Genomic DNA, 20,600 nt, shown 5'->3' on the forward strand with positions numbered 1-20,600 from the left:
TAGTTTAGCCACTGTGGAAAGCAGTCTGAAGATTTCTTAAAGAACTTAAAACACCATTTGACCCAGCAATCTTATTACTGGGTATATATATCCAAAAGAAAACAAATCTTTCTACTAAAAAGACAGATGCACTTGCATGCTCATCGCAGCACTATTCACAATAGTAAAGACATAGAATCAGCCTAGGTACCCATCAACAGTGGATTGAATAAGGAAAACGTGCTACATATACACCAGTGGTTCCCAACCCTTTTGACTCCAAGGACTGGTTTCATGGAAAACAATTTTTCCACAGACTGCATTGCTGGGAGGAGATAGTTTTGGGATGAAAATGTTCTACCTCAGATTAGACGTTAGTTAAATTCTCATTGGGCATTAGATTCTTATAAGAAGTGTGCAACCTAGATCCTTCACATGCACAGTTCACAACAGGGTTCGTGCTCCTATGAGGATTTAATGCTGCTGCTGATCTGATAGGAGGTGGAGTTTGGGTGGTAATGCTTGCTCGCCTGCAGCTCACCTCCTGCTGGGCAGCCCAGTTCCTAACAGGCCATGGACAGGTAACAGTCCACAGCCAGAGACTAGGGACTCCTGATATACACCATTGAATACTATACAGTCATAAAAGAAATGAAATCATGTCCTTTGTAACAATATGGATGCAGCTAGAGACTATTTTCCTAGGCAAATTAATACAGGAACAGGAAACCAAATACTGCATGTTCTTGCTTACAAGTGATAGCCAAACACTGGTCACATGGACATAAAGATAGCAACAATAGACACTGGGGAACACTAAAGGGTGGAGGAAGAAAGGAGAGCAAACGTTGACAAACAACTGGTGGCTACTATGCTCAGTCCCTGGGTGATAGGATTATTTGTGCCCCATACCTCACCGTTACACAATATACCAGGGTAGCAAACCTGCACGGCTACCCCCGAATCTAAAATAAAAATTGAAATAAATAACAACAAAGAAAAAATAAAATCCTTATCTCTCACTGTAAAAAAGTAAAAATAAAAAGACCAAGGTGAAGTCAGCTTGAGGAGAGTTGGAAGAAGTGTCATTCAGTTTGAGAGATGGAGCCACACTGAACCAGCAGAGTGGGTCCCAATCTTTTCTGCACAATTTCCTGGGGGGAGGCTTAAAGAAATACATGTGAGATCACAATCCTGGGGGTGGTGCACATGTCTGAGTATTTTACTTTAAGCTCTTCAGGTGAGTCTGACACACAGCCAAGGTTGAGGACCCATGTAAGCAGGCGGGCCAGATAGCTTTTTTTTTTTTTTTTGAGAGGGAGTCTTGCTCTGTTGCCTAGGCTGGAGTGCAGTGGCACATCTCAGCTCACTGCAAGCTCTGTCTTCTGGGTTCACGCCATTCTCCTGCCTCAGCCTCCTGAGTAGCTGGGACTACAGGTGCCCGCCAACACACCTGGCTAATTTTTTTGTATTTTTAGTAGAGAAGGGGTTTCACCATGTTAGCCAGGATGGTCTCGATCTCCTGACCTCGTGATCCGCCCACCTCGGCCTGTCAAAGTGCTGGGATTACAGACATGAGCCACCATGCCTGGCCGCCAGAGAGCTTTTTTTCCAAGGCATGTCCTGTTCTCTGGTCCAGCCACACTAGCAGCACTGAAACCCAATGTCTCCAAGCAGCTGACCTCTAAAGGGTCCAATTCTTCTTTTAAGAGGGGACCGTTTGAAGAGATGTGAATAGAACATGAATAAGGGCAGAGAAGGTACAAATATGCTAACAAAGCAGATGTTCCAACTAGTTTATTGTGTTTTTACACACGCACACATACACATACACACACAAATAAATAAAAAGCTCTATACCCAGTAATAGCACTAGTGATAATGCATTTTTGTATTTTTTGGATCATATTTTTGAGAAAGATCAAATATTTCATTAACATTTATTTACTAATTAATATTAAAATAACTTATATTTAACATTTTTACAACAACCTTACTGAGGTATAAATCACAAAACATACCATTAACCCATTTAAAGTATACAATAGTTTTCATTACTTTCACAGAGTTGTGCAACTGTCACTGCAATCAATTTTAGAACATTTTCATCACCCCAAAAAGGAATCCTGTACCCATCAGCAGTCATTCTCCATCACCGACCCTTCTGCCAACCCTCAGCAACTACCGATCTATTTTCTGTCTCTATGGATTTGCCTATTTTTTGACATTTCATATAAATGGAATTATGCAATATATGGTCTTTTGTTATTCCATTATTTCACTTAGGATAATGTTTCCAAGGTTTACCCATGTTGTAGCATATATCAGCATTTCATTCCTTTCTACTGCCAAATAATATCCATTGCTGGAATATACTGCATTTTATTTACCCAACCATCAGCTGATGAACATTTGGGTTGTTTCCACTGCTTGGCTATTTGAGTAATGGTGCCACAAACCTTCCTGTACATGTTTTTATGTGGACATAGGTTTCCATTTTTCTTGGGCATATACCAAAGAGACTTGCTGTGTCATATAGTAACTCCATGTTTAACCTTTTGAGAAACTGACAGCTTTCCAAAGTGGCTGTATCACTTTGCATCCCCACCAGCAACATATGAGGGTTCCAGGTTCTTCACACTCATGTCAATACTCATGATCTGTCTTTTTTATTATGGCAATATTTGTTTTTAAAATGGTATGTCTTGATATTTTGTAATACATTTAGATATCTTAAAATTTTTTATGTTGTTTTACTGATGGTTTTGCTTTATGATTTCTGAACTTTCCAATGAAAGAAAACAACTACTGAAGTCAATACATATTTGAGTATCAAAGACCCTAAACTGTCATTTTTGCTGCAGTTATTGCAGCAAGTAATTAGATTTTTTTTCTTTTTCTTTGAGACAGGGTCTTATTCTGTTGCCCAGGCTGGAGTACAGTGGCTCATTGCAGCCTCAACCTCCTGGGCTGGCTCAAGTGATCCTCCCACCTCAGCCTTCTGAGTACTAGGCTACAGGCATGTGTCACCACAACTGGTTAATTTTTGTATTTTTTGTAGAGATGGGGTTTTGCCATGTTGCTCAGGCTGGTCTGGAACTCCTGGGCTCAAGCAATTCACCTGCCTCACCCTCCCAAAGTGACAGGAGGTGTGAGCCACCATGCCCGGCCAGTAATTGCATTTTCTTTATGACAAAATTATTTTCAGAGCTTAGAATTAGATAAAACTTCTTCTCTACTTGTATATTCCTTCTACAGAGGAAAGCAGTCATTGCTTCTTTGCACTGACTGGTAGAAAGCTTAAAACTAAAACTTTTCTTGGTTGGAAATTCTTGCTAAATTTTAATTTTTATTTTCATCTTTTATCTTGTAGGTATTTTTTGATACCTCTATATTAGTAAAAGCTAACTCACATCCCTTCTAGTGGGAAAGAGGCTATAAAGAAGTAAAGAAATAAATACATGGTAAGTACCCTTTATCTGCACAGCAATCTCAAGGCAGTAATTATAAAGGATAAAACTGAAGATATGAAAAGTTATTTACCAAAGTCAGAAACTTATAAGTGGCAAAACTGTATTAGAATACAGATCTTGCAGTCCCTCATTTCAGTTCTTTATACTCTCTCAACATTCCATCATTCTGTTTAATACAGACATTTTATGGCATCTGAAAAGTATCCCAAAGTAGCTCTTGCAGAACCAACACTTAAATGTAATAGAGTCCCTGTGATAAGATGTTCAACTAATATTTTATCCCAGTGATTGAGATAACTTTAAATGTTCCTCAATAGTCCCTACAATAGCTTAGCTCTGTATGAAAGGAAAAAATGTGTTTATTTTTCATTGATAATTATAATTATTATAATAATGATTTTTTTTTTGAAACAGAGTCTTGCTCTGTCTCCCAAGCTGGAGTGCAGTGGCATGATCTCAGTTCACTGCAACCTCTGCCTCCCGGGTTCAAGTGATTCTTGTGCCTCAGCCTCCTGAGTAGCTGGGATTACAGGCGTGCACAACCACTCCAGGCTAATTGTATTTTTTCTATTTTTAGTAGAGACAAGTTTTGCCATGTTGGCCAGGCTGTTCTCAAACTCCTGGACTCAAGTGATCTGCCTGCCTTGGCCTTTCAAAGTACTAGGATTATAGGTGTGAGCCACCACACCCGTCCTATAATTATTATTTTAATTATTAATTTTCTACTAATGCTGAGAAAGATGGTATAAGACATAAAAATCTAATATTTGTCTAATGATATGGGTCAAGGCACCTAATATCAATAGTTAGCTAAATAATAGGGTAAAATATTTATGAATAATTCCAATGTAGAATAATTTATAGAAAGTTATATTTTTCCACATTACATTTTAAAGTAACTTAAAATATTTTTGGCTATATGAAATTTATATATTCTTCCTTAAAGAAAGAAAATAAACTTTTATAGAAGTAGTTACAGAAATGCATTTGGTATTCATTCCTGGTGATACAGAATTGAATTTAGGTTTAGTGCCAGATACAGGATGAGAACACCATTAGCTGGAAACTATACTTACCTCTAGGTGATTTCTATAAATTTGAAGTCCAATGATTTCACTTATTAAAGTGGACAAACAAGTTACATGTTCCGGACCTAGGTGACAGTTACAAAAACTATCTAAAAGACAAAAACAGTCTAACCACGAATGAGAGGATTCAATACATTTTATAAATGCCTCAAAAGAACTCTTTTCTTATTCTCATTCTATCTCCATGTCTGGACTTGAGTATTGTGAACAATTGCAGTTTGGTCTAAAGAATTAGTCCATCACTATGAATTACCACACATCACAAAATTACTTAAATCACTAGTGCTAAGTAAGTGGTAGGACCTTATGATTGAATAAATACTGGTTTTCTAGAATTGTAAAAATCCTCAGAAAGTGTATAGTTTTGCCTCAGTCATTTTACAGGTGTGGGAAATAAACAAGAGGTGAAGGGACTTGCCCAAGATCTCCTAAGTTCATGGCAGAGCGGCAAGTTTATTTGTAATCTAAGGTTGTTCTACAATACCATAAGAGTTCAAGTCAAAACTTAAAATGGACTTGATTTTCGGCTTTGTTTAAACTTGAAATTTAAAAAACTGAGCAAGATCCAGCCCAAAATAGCAAAAAGGTTTTATGAATACACACTTTTCGCTGACAGTCAACTAGAAACCAAATAGAATAGAAATGTTTCTATCAGAGCAGATCATGGGTGTATCATGAAAAGTAAATGTAACGATGCCAGCCTTCAGATTCCCTAGGATATTTTAAAACTCTCAAGCACTTCATAGTTTAGGGTCACTGGAGAAAATTACTTTTATGCAAACAAAGGAACACACATCTGGAAAAGGAGCTAAAGAAAAATTTGGCAGTTCTTATCTATTTTATTCCCTGAAGAAATGTGCTGACCATTAACTTCATAAGTTGAATATTATAAATGGAAAAAGGAAGAAATAGAAATCCACCCAGTTCTGGAATCATGGATGGAGTTCTGGAAGATGGTTTGATCTTGTAATCTTTTTTACTGGTCCTCTCTTGGCACTCACTGTCTTCTGCTTAGCTGGATTATATCTTCCACTGAAATAAATAAGTGTTCATCATAATTTTTCAGTCACCATTATGTACAACAAAAACATTATAGGCCACACAGGGAGAAATGTATATTGTACCTTATTCCCCACCCCCCACCCCGATAGACCCTCACATGGAAACCTTCCTGTGAAGAGTTTCAGCTTACAGTGCAAATCTTAGGCAGCCTTCTGTTATAGCATATCATCTCCACAGCTACAGAGGCATACAGCTTAAGGGTAGATAATTCAAACGCTGGGAAGCAGCATGTCAGGTGCCCTAATGTGGAAAGTTCTGTCTAATGAGGGATAAGACAGATCCATGGATTCCTTTCCTTAGATTTCCATGAGATCCTTTTTCCATTAATGACTTATGTGGCATTAAAAAGCCAACCTAGCTTATACTCTGACTTGAGAGAGTAAAAGGCCACTTCAATTTCCTAAAAACTTTCTTAGTTAGGGGGTGATGGCAGTAAAACGATGAGTAAGAACCTGTCATTTTCTCCTCATTAAAATGAAGGATAAGATTCTCTTCTGCATAAAAGTGATGATAAATTGGCAAATATGGTTAGAAGCAACTTTATCAAAACTCTGGAAATTAACGAAAGTGTTGCAACAATCCTGGAGAATTTATAAAATAACAACAGAAACAAATGGCTGAAACTTCGAACACTGAGCTTTGTAGCATTTTAACTTGCCCTATGCCTATCCACTGTTCCCCCGGCTGTCATCCCCAGCTCCATGGCAGCCTTGAAAACCAAGAGTGCACAATTGCAGTGAAAACCCAGTAGCCTGGCAGACACCATAAGGGGCAGAATAGGGCTGGAGCTCCTTTAACATCTATTTCATTCCGAGAGGAGTTTCATTATTTAAATAGTCTGGTGATTACTTGAAACACCACTTACAAAGCTATCTTTATTTGACCTAACTTGGAGATGGTCCAGTGTAAATAGCCTTTTCCCTAGGGGCATGGAACAATAAGAAACCATTGTTTAATTTCAGAGCTGCCGGGAGTTAGTAGATAACAATTGAGGAAAAAAAAATAGGCTTACCAGGAAGCTTAAAAGGAAAAGCTGAGAGGCCAGGCTCAGTGACTCTCACTTGTAATCCCAGCACTTTGGGAGGCTAAGGGAGGCAAGTGGATCACTTGAGGCCAGGGGTATGAGACCAGCCTGGCCAGTATGACGAAACCCCACCTGTACTAAGAATACAAAAAAAAAAAAGAAAAAAATTAGCCAGGCGTGGTGCTGCATGCCTGTAATCTCAGCCACTTGGGAGGATGAGACATGAGAATCACTTGAGCCTAAGGCAGAGGTTGCAGTGAGCTGAGATCATGCCTAGGCAACAGAGTGAGACGGCTGCGAAATGAGTGTTAATAAGCTCCATTATATTTCTTGGAATCTAGAAGACCATACACACGCGTAACTGTGGGGATGCATAGGAGTGTGTGCATACTCAGGAAAGGCCTGAAAAGTCCCTAAGCTTTTGCCTCTGGCTGACCTTGAGGCTCTGCACAAGCAGGAAGTAAAGAATAAGGTACAGTTGTAATTTGCCTGACCAGCTGTTGAAGGCATGTTCCAACACACACACACAGAGCCCATCAGCAAAGTCTAGGAGATTTATTGATTCTAGGCATTTAAAGAAATCTGTTCAATTATTAGCTGACCCCTAAGCTAACTCAGCAGAGACTTCAGTGTCCACCCCAACAAAGAATACAGATTTTACATAATTATTTCAGAAAAGTCACTAAACAAGCAGCCGCAAAAACAGTGACAACAAACAACCCTGGGGAGGGGAAAGAAACTAATATACAGAGTGGCCACGTTATATTTTTTAAAACATCCAGTTTTCAAAAAAAAAATTACCATATATGAGACGAGACAAAAAAAATGGCTCTTATGCAAGAAAAAAAAGCAACTAATAAACACTTTCCCTGAGGAAGTCCAGATGTTAGACTTAATAGAGAAAGACTTTAAATCTACTATTTAAATATGTTTAAAGAACTAAAGGAAATCATATCTATAGAGGAAATTATAAGAATGTTGTCTCACCAAATCAAGAATACTAATAAGAGAAAGAAATTATTTAAAAAGAACCAAATAGGCATCCTGGAGTTGAAAAAGAAAATAACTGAAATGAAGAATTCACTAGAAGAGCTCAACAGCAGATTGGAGCAGGCACAAGATTCAGTGAAGTTAAAGATTTGTCAACTAAGATCGTCTGGTTTGAGCAACAGATAACAAAGAATAAAGTGAAGGAAGTTAAAATATTTTCCCCCAAAATATAGTTCTTTGACATATTTTGAAATGTCAGTCTCTTGGCCAGCAGGCAGAAATGGCCTTACAAAGCTGTCTTAAGTGGGGAACATTTGCATTAATGTGGAGAATCTCCACTAATGCAGCTGTGCCACTTCCCCTTTCTATGCTTTTCCCCAGATCTAGGAGAGATTGAAAATCTGACACATTTAAAAGTCTGAGAAGAAACATTTACCATCTATTCTCTTTGATGGTGGCTTCATCTACATAAAAAGTCCACCTTTGTTTGCTAAACCTCTTCTCCCTGCTCCTATAACCTTTTTTAAAATCAGAATCTAAGCCCCTACTCTTTCTGTAACTTCAAAATGGTATATAAGCTTCTATAACTCATTGGGAAGTTGGGTCTTCATTCTGAAGCATGTATACATATTAAATAAATTTGTGTGCCTTTTCTCCTATTAATAAATCTGATTCATGTCTGTGATTTTTAGTAAACTTTAGGGGCAAGAGCCTATGGCCCCCACTAAAGAAAACTGAACAGTCTCAGAGACCTGTAAAACACCATCAACTATACCAACATATGTATAATGAGTGTCCCAGAAGGAGAGGGTAAAGAGTAAAGGACAGATAGATTATTTGAAAAATAATAGCTAAAAATTTCCCAAATTTCATTAAAAATATTTATCTACAAATTTAAGAAAGCTAACAAATTCCAAGATGAATATCCAGACACATCATAATCAAACTATCAAAAGCCAACACAAAGAGGGAATCTTGAAAGCAGCTAGAATGAAGCAACTCAGTCTGTATAAGGGATCTTCAATAGGAGTAACAACTGATTTCTCATCAGAAACTATGAAGGCCTGAAGGCAGTGAGATGAAATATTCAAAGTGCTAAAGGAAAAAGACTTTCAGCTAAGAATCCTATGTGCAACAACACTATCCTTCTAAAATAAAAGAAAAATTAAGACATTTCCAGATAAGGAAAAACAGAAGGAATTAATCATCGGTGAACCTGCCCTATAAAAAATAGTAGAGATTTTTGTGTTGAAATAAAAGGACATTTGATAGTAGTGTAAATTCACATGAAAAAATAAAGAAAACTAGTAAAGGTAACTACATAGGTAAACATAAAAATAGGATAAATGTGGTTTTTGTTTGTAATTCTTTTTGAATCTCCTAACTGATTAAGAAAATAACTGCAGGAGCAATAATTATAAATCTGTTGATGGAAACAAAATGTATAAAGTTGTAATTTGTATGACAATAACAGCACAAAGTAAGGTGGAGGGAATGGAGCTACATAGGAAAGATCTTTTGGTACACTACTGAAATTAAGTTGATTTGAACCTAAAGTAGATTGTTATAAATTAATATCCTAATTGTAATTCCCAGGGCAACCACTGAGACCAAGACCAGATGGCTTCACTGGTAAATTCTACCAAACATACACATGTAAAACCAATCCTTCGTGCACACTTCATAAAAATGAAATAGGAGAGAACACCTTCCTACTTATTTTATGAGGCAAATATTACTCTTATTTTCTTGTTTCTGCTTGTTTGGGGTTTGGTTTGCTCCTCTTTTTCAAGTTTCTTAAGGTAGAAGATTTGATTTTTTATTTGAAATGATTCCTTTAAAAATATATTTACAGCTATAAATTTATCTCTAAGCACTAAACCTAATAAAGAAAATCTATGAACAAAATTTACAGCCAACATTATATTTAATGTAAAAACCAAAAGCTTTCTCTCTAAGATAAGGAACAAGTTAAGGATGTTCACTATTACCACTTCTATTCAACATTGTATAGAATTAGGCAAGAAAAATAGATAAAAGGCATCCAAATTAGAAGAAAAAAAAGGAGTAAAAAAAGAAGAAGAAAAAGAAGAAGAAAACATGGAGTAAAATGATCTCTATTTAGGTGACATGTTCTTATGTACAGAAAATACTAAGGCATACACATACACATACACATACAGACACAGACACACGCATGCATTTATGAGATCCAGAGTTTCTGGATTTAAGATCAATATGCAAAAATCAACTGTATTTCTAGACAATGCAATATATAGTCCTAAAATGAAATTTAAAACATAATTCTATTTCAAACTGCATCAAAAAGAATACAGCATTAGGAATAAATTTAGCCACAGAATTGTAAGATTTGTACACTAAAATCTATAAACTATCTATGAAAGAAATTAAAGAAGATCTAAATAAATAGAAAGAAATTCATATTCTTGGATTAGAAGACTTAATATTGTTAAGATGGCAATACTACCCAAAGTGATCTACAAATTCAACACACACTCTTCATCAAAACACCAGCTATATTTTGTGAAGAAACTGACAAGTGGATCCTAAATCCACATGGAAATTAAAGGGACTCTGAATAACCAAAACAATCTTGAAAAAGAACAATAAAATTTGAGTACTCACACTTCTTGATTTTAAACTCACTAAAAAGTTAGTCATCCAGACAGTATGGTATTGGCATAAGGATAGGGTTATAGATCAATGAAATACAACTGGGAGTCTAACAGTAAACCCATATGTTATGGTCAATTGTTTTTTTACAAGAGTGCCAAGACCACTTAATTGGTGAAGTATAGTGTCTTCAACCTATGGTGCTAGGACAACTGAATAAATACAGGCAAAAGAGTGAAATTGGATGCCTATCTCATATCATATACAAAAATGAACTCAAAATGGGTGAAAAGGGAGCTAAAACTATAAAACTCTTAGAAGAAAACATAGGTTAGGCAATGACTTCTTATATATGACACCTAAAACACAAGTAACCAAGAAAAAGTAGATGATGGTCTTTATCAAAATAGAGAACTTTTGGGTTTCTAAAGATATCATCAAGAAAGTAAAAAGACCATCCATAGAATGGGGAAAAAAAATTGTAAATCTTTTATCTGATAAGCTCTCAGACCTAGAATATAAAATGCTCTCAATGCAATGTAACAGAGACAAACAAGCCAATTTAATAATAGGCAAAGGACTTGAATAGACATTTCTCCAAAGAAGATACAGTTGTCCCTCTATATCCACGGGTGATTGGTTCCAGGACCCCCATGGATACCAAGATTCACAGATGGTCAAGTCCCTTACATAAAATGGTGTCATATTTCTATATAATGTACACACATAATCCAGTATACTTTAACTCATCTCTAGATTACTTATACATAATACAAAAGTAGATGCTACATAAATAGATGTTATACTGTATTTGGTTCTTAAAAATTATTTATTATTATTGTATTATTATTATTATTATTATTATTGTTTTTTCCCCAATTTTTTTGATCCACAGTTGGTTGAATTCATGGATGCAGAATTCATGCATATGGAAGGCTATCTGTATAGAAATGGCCAACAAGTACACGAAAAGATGTTCAACATCATTAGTCATTAGGAAAGTGCAAATCAAAACCACAGTAAGATACCACTTCATATCCACTAGGATGGTTAAATTTCTTTTAAATAAAGGACAACATGTTGACAAGGATGTGGAGAAACTGGAACCCTGATACATTGCTGACAGAAATATAAAATGGTACAGCCACTACAGAAAACAGCTTGGCAGTTCCTTGAAAAGATAAACAGAATGGAATTAACGCAGCAATTCCACTTTTAGGCATGCACCAAAGAGAATTAAAAACATTTACACACAAAACTTGTGCAGGGATGTTCATAGTAGCATTATTCAAAAGAGTGAAGAGGTATAAACATGTAAATATCTATCAGCTGATGATTTGGTAAATAAAATGTGGTATATCCAAAAACTGGAATATTACTCCACCACAAAAAGGAATAAAGAACTCGCATATGTTCCAACATGGATGAACCTTGAAAATGTTATACTAAGTGGCATAAGTTAAACACACAAGTTCACATATTGTGTATGCTCCCATTTACAGTTGGAAATGTGTCACATAACATTTCAGTCAGCAATGGACTGCATATATGACAGTATTCCTGTAAGATAATACTGTATTTGTACTATACCTTTTCTATGTTTAGATACACAAATACTTACCATTGTGTTACAATTATCAGAGTGTTCAGTACAGTAATATGCTGTACAGGTTTGTAACTTAGGAGCAATAGGCTATACCATAGAGCTAGGTGTGTAGTAGGCTCTACCATCTAGGTTTTTGTAAGAACACTCTATGATGTTTGCACAATGACAAAATTGCCGTATGACACACTTCTCACAACATGTCCCCATCATTAAGGGACATGTGACTGACTGTATATGAAATAACAAAACCAGAGAAAACCATAAAGACAGAAAGCAGATTAGTAATTGCCAGGGGTTAGTGGAAGGGGGTTTGGGAACTAACTGCTCATTCATATAGGCTTTCTTTCTGGGGTGATGAAAATGTTCTGGAATCCGTTAGCAGTGATGCTTGCATGACCCCATGAACATACTAAAAATCATTGAGTTGTACACTTTATTATTTTTATTTAAAAAAAAAATTTTTAATGAGGTCTGGCTCTGTTGCCCAAGCTGCAATGAAGTGGCACGAATATAGCTCACTGCAGCTCAACTCCTGGGCTCAAGTGATTGTCCTGCCTTGGCCTTTTGAAGTGCTAAGGATACAGAGTTGTAGGCTAAAAGGATATTTTTTTTGGTATATGAATAATATCTCAATAAAATAACTTTTTAAAATGTGCTTTGGGAATAATTTATTTCCTGTTAAAATTTTCTTTAGTTTATTAATCATGTTTAAAAAATGATTTCTTCTGGTGAAATATGGAATTAATCACAATCATTCAATTATTATATTTAATTAATATAGCTCATTATAGATATTACTTATAGTATGAAATGATTTTCTATTACATTAAGGATGTTTTGAGTAGCTTCCAAAATACGGCCCATTTCTAAAAGATCTAACTAACATGATGACACTAATGTCTTAATAATAACTGACTAATGACACTAATGATGAAGCTGAGGTACTTTACTGGTAAAAGATATTTAATCTCCTAGATGTCTTTTAGAGCAATGTTTTCCAAACTGCAGAATGCAACTCATTAGTGGATTGATTTACTGAATTACAATAGCAATATAAAAATAACAGAAAAGGAAACAACAGAAGAAGAAAAAGAATATATATTAATAAAAAGAACAGAAAAGGTTGGCCCTTGGCTGGTATCTGGAAACTTACTGGTAAACAGTTCCCTACACTGATATAAACCTTTTCCCAAACGAAAAGAATGATTCACTATGCCTATGCTGTCTGTACAAACAATGTGGTTTATACTGAACACCTGCTTTCTTTCTGGGAGTCTGGAATTTTGGTGCACGCCAGGCAGACGAAGCCTATGTGATCTGCTCCCAGTAGAAACATTAGGTGCTAAGTATCTAATGAGCTTCTCTGGTAGATAAAACTTCAAGTACTGTCATAGTTGTTGTTGTAATTTTTTGCTGGAGGAATTATGTATGTCTTATGTGGCCCTAACTTGGAGAAAACTTTTGGAAGCTTGAGCCTAATTTTCTGAGAATTCATCCCATGAGCTTTATCCCTTGGTTGATTTTGCTTTGTTTTCCTTAGCTAAGGATGGAAGGAAGGAAGGAAAGAAGGAAGGAAGGAAGGAAGGAAGGAAGGAAGGAAGGAAGGAAGGAAGGAAGGAAAAAAGGAAGGAAGGAAGGAAGGAAAGAAATATATATTAGCCATAAGTACAAATATATGCCAATCCTTATGAATTCTTCTAGCGCATCACTGAATGTGGGCGTGGTCTTGGGGACTCGGACAGTATATGAATTCTTCTAGTGAACCATTGAATATGGATGGGAGTGGTCTTGGGGACTCGGACACAGTGGTTATTGGACAAAATGTTGCTACCTCATTAATCTCCAACAAGGAAATTTGCTATACTTGAGTGGCTCTTACCTTGACCTATATTTAAAAAGGATTCTGACTTATAGCTGATTCACATCTTGGCTTAATTTTTTATAGTGTTAAGTTACATATTAATGTTTTCCCCTACATAGGATAAAGTTACTCAGACAAGGATTACCTGAGTAATTCTTCTGTATTTAGGACCAGGGAAAATTGCATGTAGATATAACCTTCTAAACTCACAAAATATTTTCCTGGTTTTTTTTCTTAAGAGACAGTGTCTTGCTCTGTCAACCAGGCTGGATTGCAGTGGTGCAATCGTGGCTCACTGCAGCCTTGAACTCCTGGGCTCAGGTGATCCTCCGTCTCAGCCTCCCAGGCAGCTGGGACTACAGTGCACACCATCACACCCAGTCAATTTTTCTAATTTTTGTAGAGACAGAGTCTTGCAATGTTTCCCAAGTTGGTCTTGAACTTGAGGCCTCAAGCAATCCTCCCGCCTCAGCCTCCCAAAATGTTGTACGACAGGCATGAGCCACTGCACCAGGCCCTCTGTTCTTTATCTATCTTAAATTGGTTTTATTTACATAGGAAAACAGTTTAAACTGCACTGGCATCTACGTTTATTTTAGTGTCCACTCCAGTGAACATATTTCCTGACTAAAAAGGCATGCCTTGTCTTATTATGCTTCACTTTATTGTGCTTCAAAGATACTGCATTTTCTTACAAATTGAAGATTTGTGGCAACCCTCTGTTCAGCAAGTCGATCAGCACCATTTTTCCAATAGCATATGTTCATTTCATACCTGTGTCATATTTTGGTAATTCTCACAATATTTCAAACTTTTAAATTATTACTATATCTGTTATGGTGATCACTGATCTTTGATGTTACTACCGTAATTGTTTTGGGGAGCCATAAACCATGCCCATATAAAACAGCAAACTGTTTAATAAAGGTATGTATGTTCTGACTGCTCTACCAACCAGCCATTCCCGGGTCTCTCTCCCTCTTTTTAGGCTTCTCTATTCACTAAGACACAGCAATATTGAAATTAGGCCAATTAATAGCCCTACTATGGTGCTGAAGTAAAAGAAGAGTTGCACATCTCTCACTTTAATTTGGCTAGAAATGATAAGCTTAGTCATTTAGTGAGGAAGGTATGTTGAAAGCTGAGATGGGCTGAAAGCTAGGCCTCTTGTGCCAAACAGTTAAGCCAAAGTGTAAATGCAAAGGGAAGATTCTTAAAAGAAATTAAAAGCACCACGTTAGTGAACACACAAATGATAAGGAAGCAAAACAGCCTTTTGCTGACATGGAGAAAATGTGAGTGGTCTGGATAGAAGACCAAAGAAGCCACAATATTCTCTTAAGCCAAAACCTAATCAAGAGGAAGGCCCTAAATCCCTTCAACTCTATGAAGGCTGAAAGAAGTGAGACAGCTGCAGAAGAAAAGCTAGAAGCCAGCAGAGGATGGTTCATGAGGCTTAAGGAAAGAAGCCCCCTCCATAACATAAAAGTACCAAGTGAAGTAGCAAGTGTTGATGTCATACCTGTTGCTGCAATTTTTTGCTGGAGGAATTAAGTATGTCTTATGTGCTGCAGCAAGTTACCCAGAACTAGCTAAGATCATCGATGAAGGCAATTACACTAACCAACAGATTTTCAATGTACACAAAACAACCTTCTGTAGGAAAACGATGCCAGCTGAGAAAAATGGGAAATTCTGGCCTTCTCCATTATTATCAAACCTCTGAAGATTCTGGAAATCCCCCTATCTCAGACCCACAGTCCATGTGACTTTAAAAATAAAATGTGGAGGAAACTGTGAAAACCATGTCACCTAGACATTCCTAGCTAGAGAGGAGAAGACAATGCCTGGCTTCGAAGCATCAAAAAAAACAGGTTGACTTGTCTAATGCAGCCGGTGACTTTATGTTGAAGCTAATGCTCATTTACCATTCTGAAAATCCTAGGAATTATGCTAAACCTAATATTCCTGTACTCTGTAAATGAAACAACAAAGCCCAGATGACAGCACAAGAGTTTAGAGTTTACAGCATGGTTTATTGAATATTTTAAGCCCAGTGTTGAGACCTACTGCTTAGAAAATAAGATTCCTTTCAAAATATTATAACTCTTTGATAATGTACCTGGTTACATCCAAGAACTCTGTGGGAGATACACAAGAAGATAAATGCTGCTTAAATGCCTGTTAACATAACATCTATTCTGCTGCCCACTTATCAAGGAGTAATTTTAACTTTCAAGTCTTATTATTTAAGAAATACATTTCATAAGGTTATATCTGCCACAGATAGTGATTCCTCTGACGGGTCTGGAAGAAAACCTTCTGGAAAGGATTCATCATTCTAGATGCCACTAAGAACATTTGTTATTTATGGGAGGAGGTAGAAAAATGTCAACATTAAAAGAAGTTTGGAAGAAGTTGATTCCAACCCTCACAGATGACTATGAAGGGTGCAAGACTTCAGTGGAGGAAGTAACGGTAGATGTTTTGGAAATAGCAAGAGAACTAGAATTTGAAGTAGAGCCTGAAGAGGTGACTGACTTGCTGCAATCTGACAATAAAATTTGAATGGATGAGGAGTTGCTTCTTACAAATGAGCAAAGAAAGTGGTCTCTTGAGATGAAATCTGCTCCTGGTAAAGATGCTGTGATGTCATTTTTGAAATGACAGCAAAGGATTTAGAATATTCTATGGACTTGGTCGATAAAGCAGCAGCAGACTTTGAAAGGATTATGCCAATTTGGAAAGAAGTTCCGCCGTAGGTAAAACGCTATCAAACCACAACACAAACGACAGAGACATCTTCCATAAAAGAGTCAATCGGGGCATCCAACTTCGTTGTTGCCCTCTTTTCAGAATTTGCCCCAGGCACTTCAGCTTTCAGCAACCACCACTCTGATTCATCAGGAGCCATCAACATCAAGGCAAGACCCTCCACCAGCAAAGAGATTATAACTCACTGAAGGCTCAGATGATCAATAGCATTTTTCAGCATAGAATCTTTTAAAATTAAGATATTTACATTGTTTTTAGACATAATGCTAATGCACACTTAATAGACTACAGTAATGGTATAATGGTATAAAAATAACTTTTATATATACTGAGAAACCCCAAAATTTGTATAACTCACTTCATTGTGATACTAGCTTCATTACAGTGGTCCGGAACCAAACCCATAATATCTCCAAGGTATGACTATGTTTATGTCATTGTTAATGGTGTAGTTTTAAGCTCTCCTAGGTACATATTATTTTAGTTTAAAAACTAATATATTATTGTGCTTGAGGACCAAAAATGTATCTGAGATCTAAAAAAAAATGTGTATAAATAGTGGAACAGATCACAACTTCTTTAAGTTCTCTTACCATCTGCAATTTTATATTGTTGCTATAAAACCTAGACGTTCTGCTTCCAAAATATAGTGGACACCTGTTTTGTCAGTGGCATTTATGTGCAAATGTAATTAATTAGAAAGAAAATATGTAGCTAGACTTACGTTTTCACTAGATTCTCTTGCATCCTAGGCAGTTGATCCATCTGTTGCCTTTTAGAAACTTGATGTAAACCAGAACCCTGAAATACAAAAATTTGAGTGTTTATCCTCTTAGTTCATAATTGATTTCAGAAATAAGAGAGATAGTCAATTCTCAATTAACTCTCCCATAACCTGGTTTTTCTGCAGCATATGTAAGAGAAGTTTTTTGTGTGTGAGCTAAGATATTAGATCATTTGATATGAGTGACAGGTTTGGGTATATTGGAACAGAAAATAGAATTCATTCATTCCTTCAGCTAATGTTATGGAGCATCTACTATATGCTGCCACTACATTAAGCACTTAGGTACAAAGACAAACGGGTCCTAGTTCTATTGGGGAAACAACAAAATAAATAGGTGACTATAATTAAATGCCTTGATAGAGATGTGCACAGGTGCTTTGTAAGCATACAGGAGATGTAGTTAATTGAGGGTTTGGGGGGCTCCACATGGAAGAGTAGCCAATTAAGAACTAAGGAAAGGATATTCTAGGTAGAAGGAACAGTAAGGACCTCAGGTATAACGCAGTAGATATATCCAGAAACTGCACATAGCATTTGGTCTAACGGCAGTCTAGGATATTAGCAGGGACAAGGTTGCAGAGACAGGTACAGCCAAGTTGGAGAGGACCCCATAGAGACCACACCACAGAGCTTTGCTGTGATCCTCTGGGTAATGCAAACTGAAGGTTTTTAACAGGAAACAACACTATTGTATCTGTATTTCAGAATGATAGGCAGCAGAGAAGAAAAATGGGTGCGGCAGAGTTAGTTAAGACTTTGGTCACTATGCTGTTGACATTATATATAAAGTACTAAATTTAAACCTAAGTACTACATTTAAACCTAGGGAGCCACATTTTTAAATGAACAATAACAGAATTGTCCAAAAAGGCAGCTGAAATACCTGGGCAGTCTGGAACCTATGTTATGGGAATGGCTAATGTAACTTAATATTTTAGCTTAGAAAACAAAACAAAACAAAAAACTAAGGGAAGACTGAGAGGCATTTACAAATCTTTGAAAACCTATCTTGCAGGAAGAGTGTAGACTTATTCTTATTCTTCAGAGGATGTAACTAAAACCAATGGATTTTAAGGAAGTTTCAGGAAAGGAGAATAAGAGGCATCATATGATATTTTAACAATTTTAACAATTAGAACTTCCCGATAATGAAACAGAAAAGCCTCAGATTCCTTATCTGTGAGCTAAAAGCATTATATTCCTCAACCTCTCACAGCCATTGCTAAAATTCTATGTTTACGAGGATAGAAGCTAAAGCTTAAGTTTATTATGTGTTGCAAAAAGCTCTAATCAGTCTTTCTGCCTGACTTTAAGTAATGTAACGTACCTATGTATTAAAAAGCAATGTCCGTAGTGTTCTTACGTTGTGCATATCAGAAGACTCCCAAGAGGGGGAAACTCAGTTTCATTCAAAACAGTGAATCAAGAGTGAGACAAAGCCACAGAGAGGACAGCAGCAGAAGGATAAACAGCACACTCAGCAAATAGCTCTAGTTATCTACCAATGAATCAATTATTTATGTATTCAGCCTGGGAAGAACTGCAAATCATCCATTAACCTTTCCAATCACCATAGTATCCACATGGTTAGAACTGTCCTTCACTATAGAGATTAACAATTCACACTAGAGTGAAAATCCTTATTAACATTTATACTGGGGACAGGATTAACATCTTCCTGGGAAGCTGTTAAAATAGGCTTTTATCGTATGTTCAGTGATCCTATGGAGTCAGAGTAGGATTATTTCACATAAGTGAATTTTTCAGATAAACAAAGGTAAATGAATGCCTTGGGGACAAAAGACTTTACTTTTAACCTTAAAAGAATCCTTCAACAATGTTTTATATATCACCTTTTTCTTAATAACTTGGGCTTAATATTATGAACATAAATTTCTATTTTATGTTCAGTTCAGTAAAGAATTTTGCATATTTCCTTTTTGCCACTCTTTGTGAAAGGGAATAGAAAGCATGAGTCACCCTGCCTGACCTCAGGGAGGAACCTACAGCTGAGTGAAGCAAACAGATGTATCAGCAATAAGGGACCAGGAGGAAGGCTAAGGCAAGCAGAAATTCTGGTGTCCCTGTCACAGAGAGGCTCGGAAAATCAGAAAAGAAACATAGGAAAGTGATATTCACCATTTACTGGAATTTAAAACCTACTATGTGCCAGAAACTTCACCCAGCACTGCACATATATTATTTCTCTACATACTCACAAAACCCCTGCAAGATACTGATACTTTCTTTTCACAGGTGAGGAAGGAAATTAAGGCCCAGAAAGGTCACATAATAGCAAGTGCAGAGCTGGGATTCAGATTCAGATTTGCAATCCCACTACAGTCTGGTCTTTTCATCACGTCATGGCCCCATAAAGAGGTAGTGTTTGTGCTAGACCTTGAAGGAAGTGGAACTGGCATGTATGAGAAGGAGCACATTCCAAGCACATAGTCTGAGGAAAGGCATAAGGGTGCCTGTGTTCTAGGAGGAATCAATGCATCCAGCCCAGTATCAAGGACCATGAAGTTTAAGCTAATCATCCATTTTACAGACAAGAGACTGCAAGAGCTGATCCTATCTTGTCTCAATTTCTTCTTGTTTACCTTAGTCAACACCGCAACACACACTTCCCTTTACCCATGATAGACCTTTCTCAAAATTTTCTAAATATCCCCCTATTGGCTCTAATCCCCAAACCTAATGCTCTTCCTCTCAATCCTTTCATTAATCCCTCTAGATATTCGGGATCAGTGACTAGCAGATTATTCTTCATGCTACTCCCATCCTCAATATCCTCTACCTCCTTGTCAGACCTAGTTGTGTCTTCAGGACTCCAACCCTCTTTTCGGCTCTTTTTCCCTTGATCGTCACTGTTGAACTTCTTCACAGCTATATCCTAGACTATTTTTTCTTTTCCCACTGTATATTATTCCCAATGCATTTCATTGATTCAATGACTTCATTTTTTTTTTTTTTTTTTGAGACAGAGTGTCGCTCTCTCGCCCAGGCTGGAGTGCAGTGGTGCGATCTCGGCTCACTATAAGCTCCGCCTCCTGGGTTTACGTCATTCTCCTGCCTCAGCCTCCCGAGTAGCTGGGACTACAGGCGCCCGCCACCACGTGCGGCTAATTTTTTGTATTTTCGGTAGAGATGGGGTTTCACCGTGTTAGCCAGGATGGTCTTGATCTCCTGACCTCGTGATCCACCTGCCTCGCCCTCCCAAAGTGCTGTGATTACAGGCGTGAGCCACCATGCCTGGCCTACTTCACTTTTTATATGTTAATAATTTTCAAATCTTTATTTGTTTCCTGAGAGTCATAT

The 20,600-nt window shown here is 37.0% G+C and overlaps 1 protein-coding gene across 9 annotated transcripts in view; it reads right to left on the minus strand.

Moving 5' to 3' along the window:
- Nucleotides 1-1,759: 1,759 nt before the first annotated feature.
- The window catches only part of CCDC169 (coiled-coil domain containing 169), a 61,243-nt gene continuing 42,402 nt past the window's right edge, over nt 1,760-20,600 (minus strand). For all 9 annotated transcript variants that reach the window (XM_045376849.2, XM_065533150.1, XM_045376853.2 and 6 more), the window contains 2 exons: nt 17,217-17,293; nt 1,760-5,572 (listed from right to left, as the gene is read on the minus strand). In XM_045376849.2, the coding sequence (XP_045232784.1) occupies nt 5,473-5,572; nt 17,217-17,293 (177 nt within the window). In that variant the 3' untranslated portion in view covers nt 1,760-5,472. The remainder of the gene's footprint in view (nt 5,573-17,216; nt 17,294-20,600) is intronic.

The sequence above is a fragment of the Macaca fascicularis genome, chromosome 17, assembly GCF_037993035.2.
Source record: "Macaca fascicularis isolate 582-1 chromosome 17, T2T-MFA8v1.1".
Taxonomy (NCBI): domain Eukaryota; kingdom Metazoa; phylum Chordata; class Mammalia; order Primates; family Cercopithecidae; genus Macaca; species Macaca fascicularis.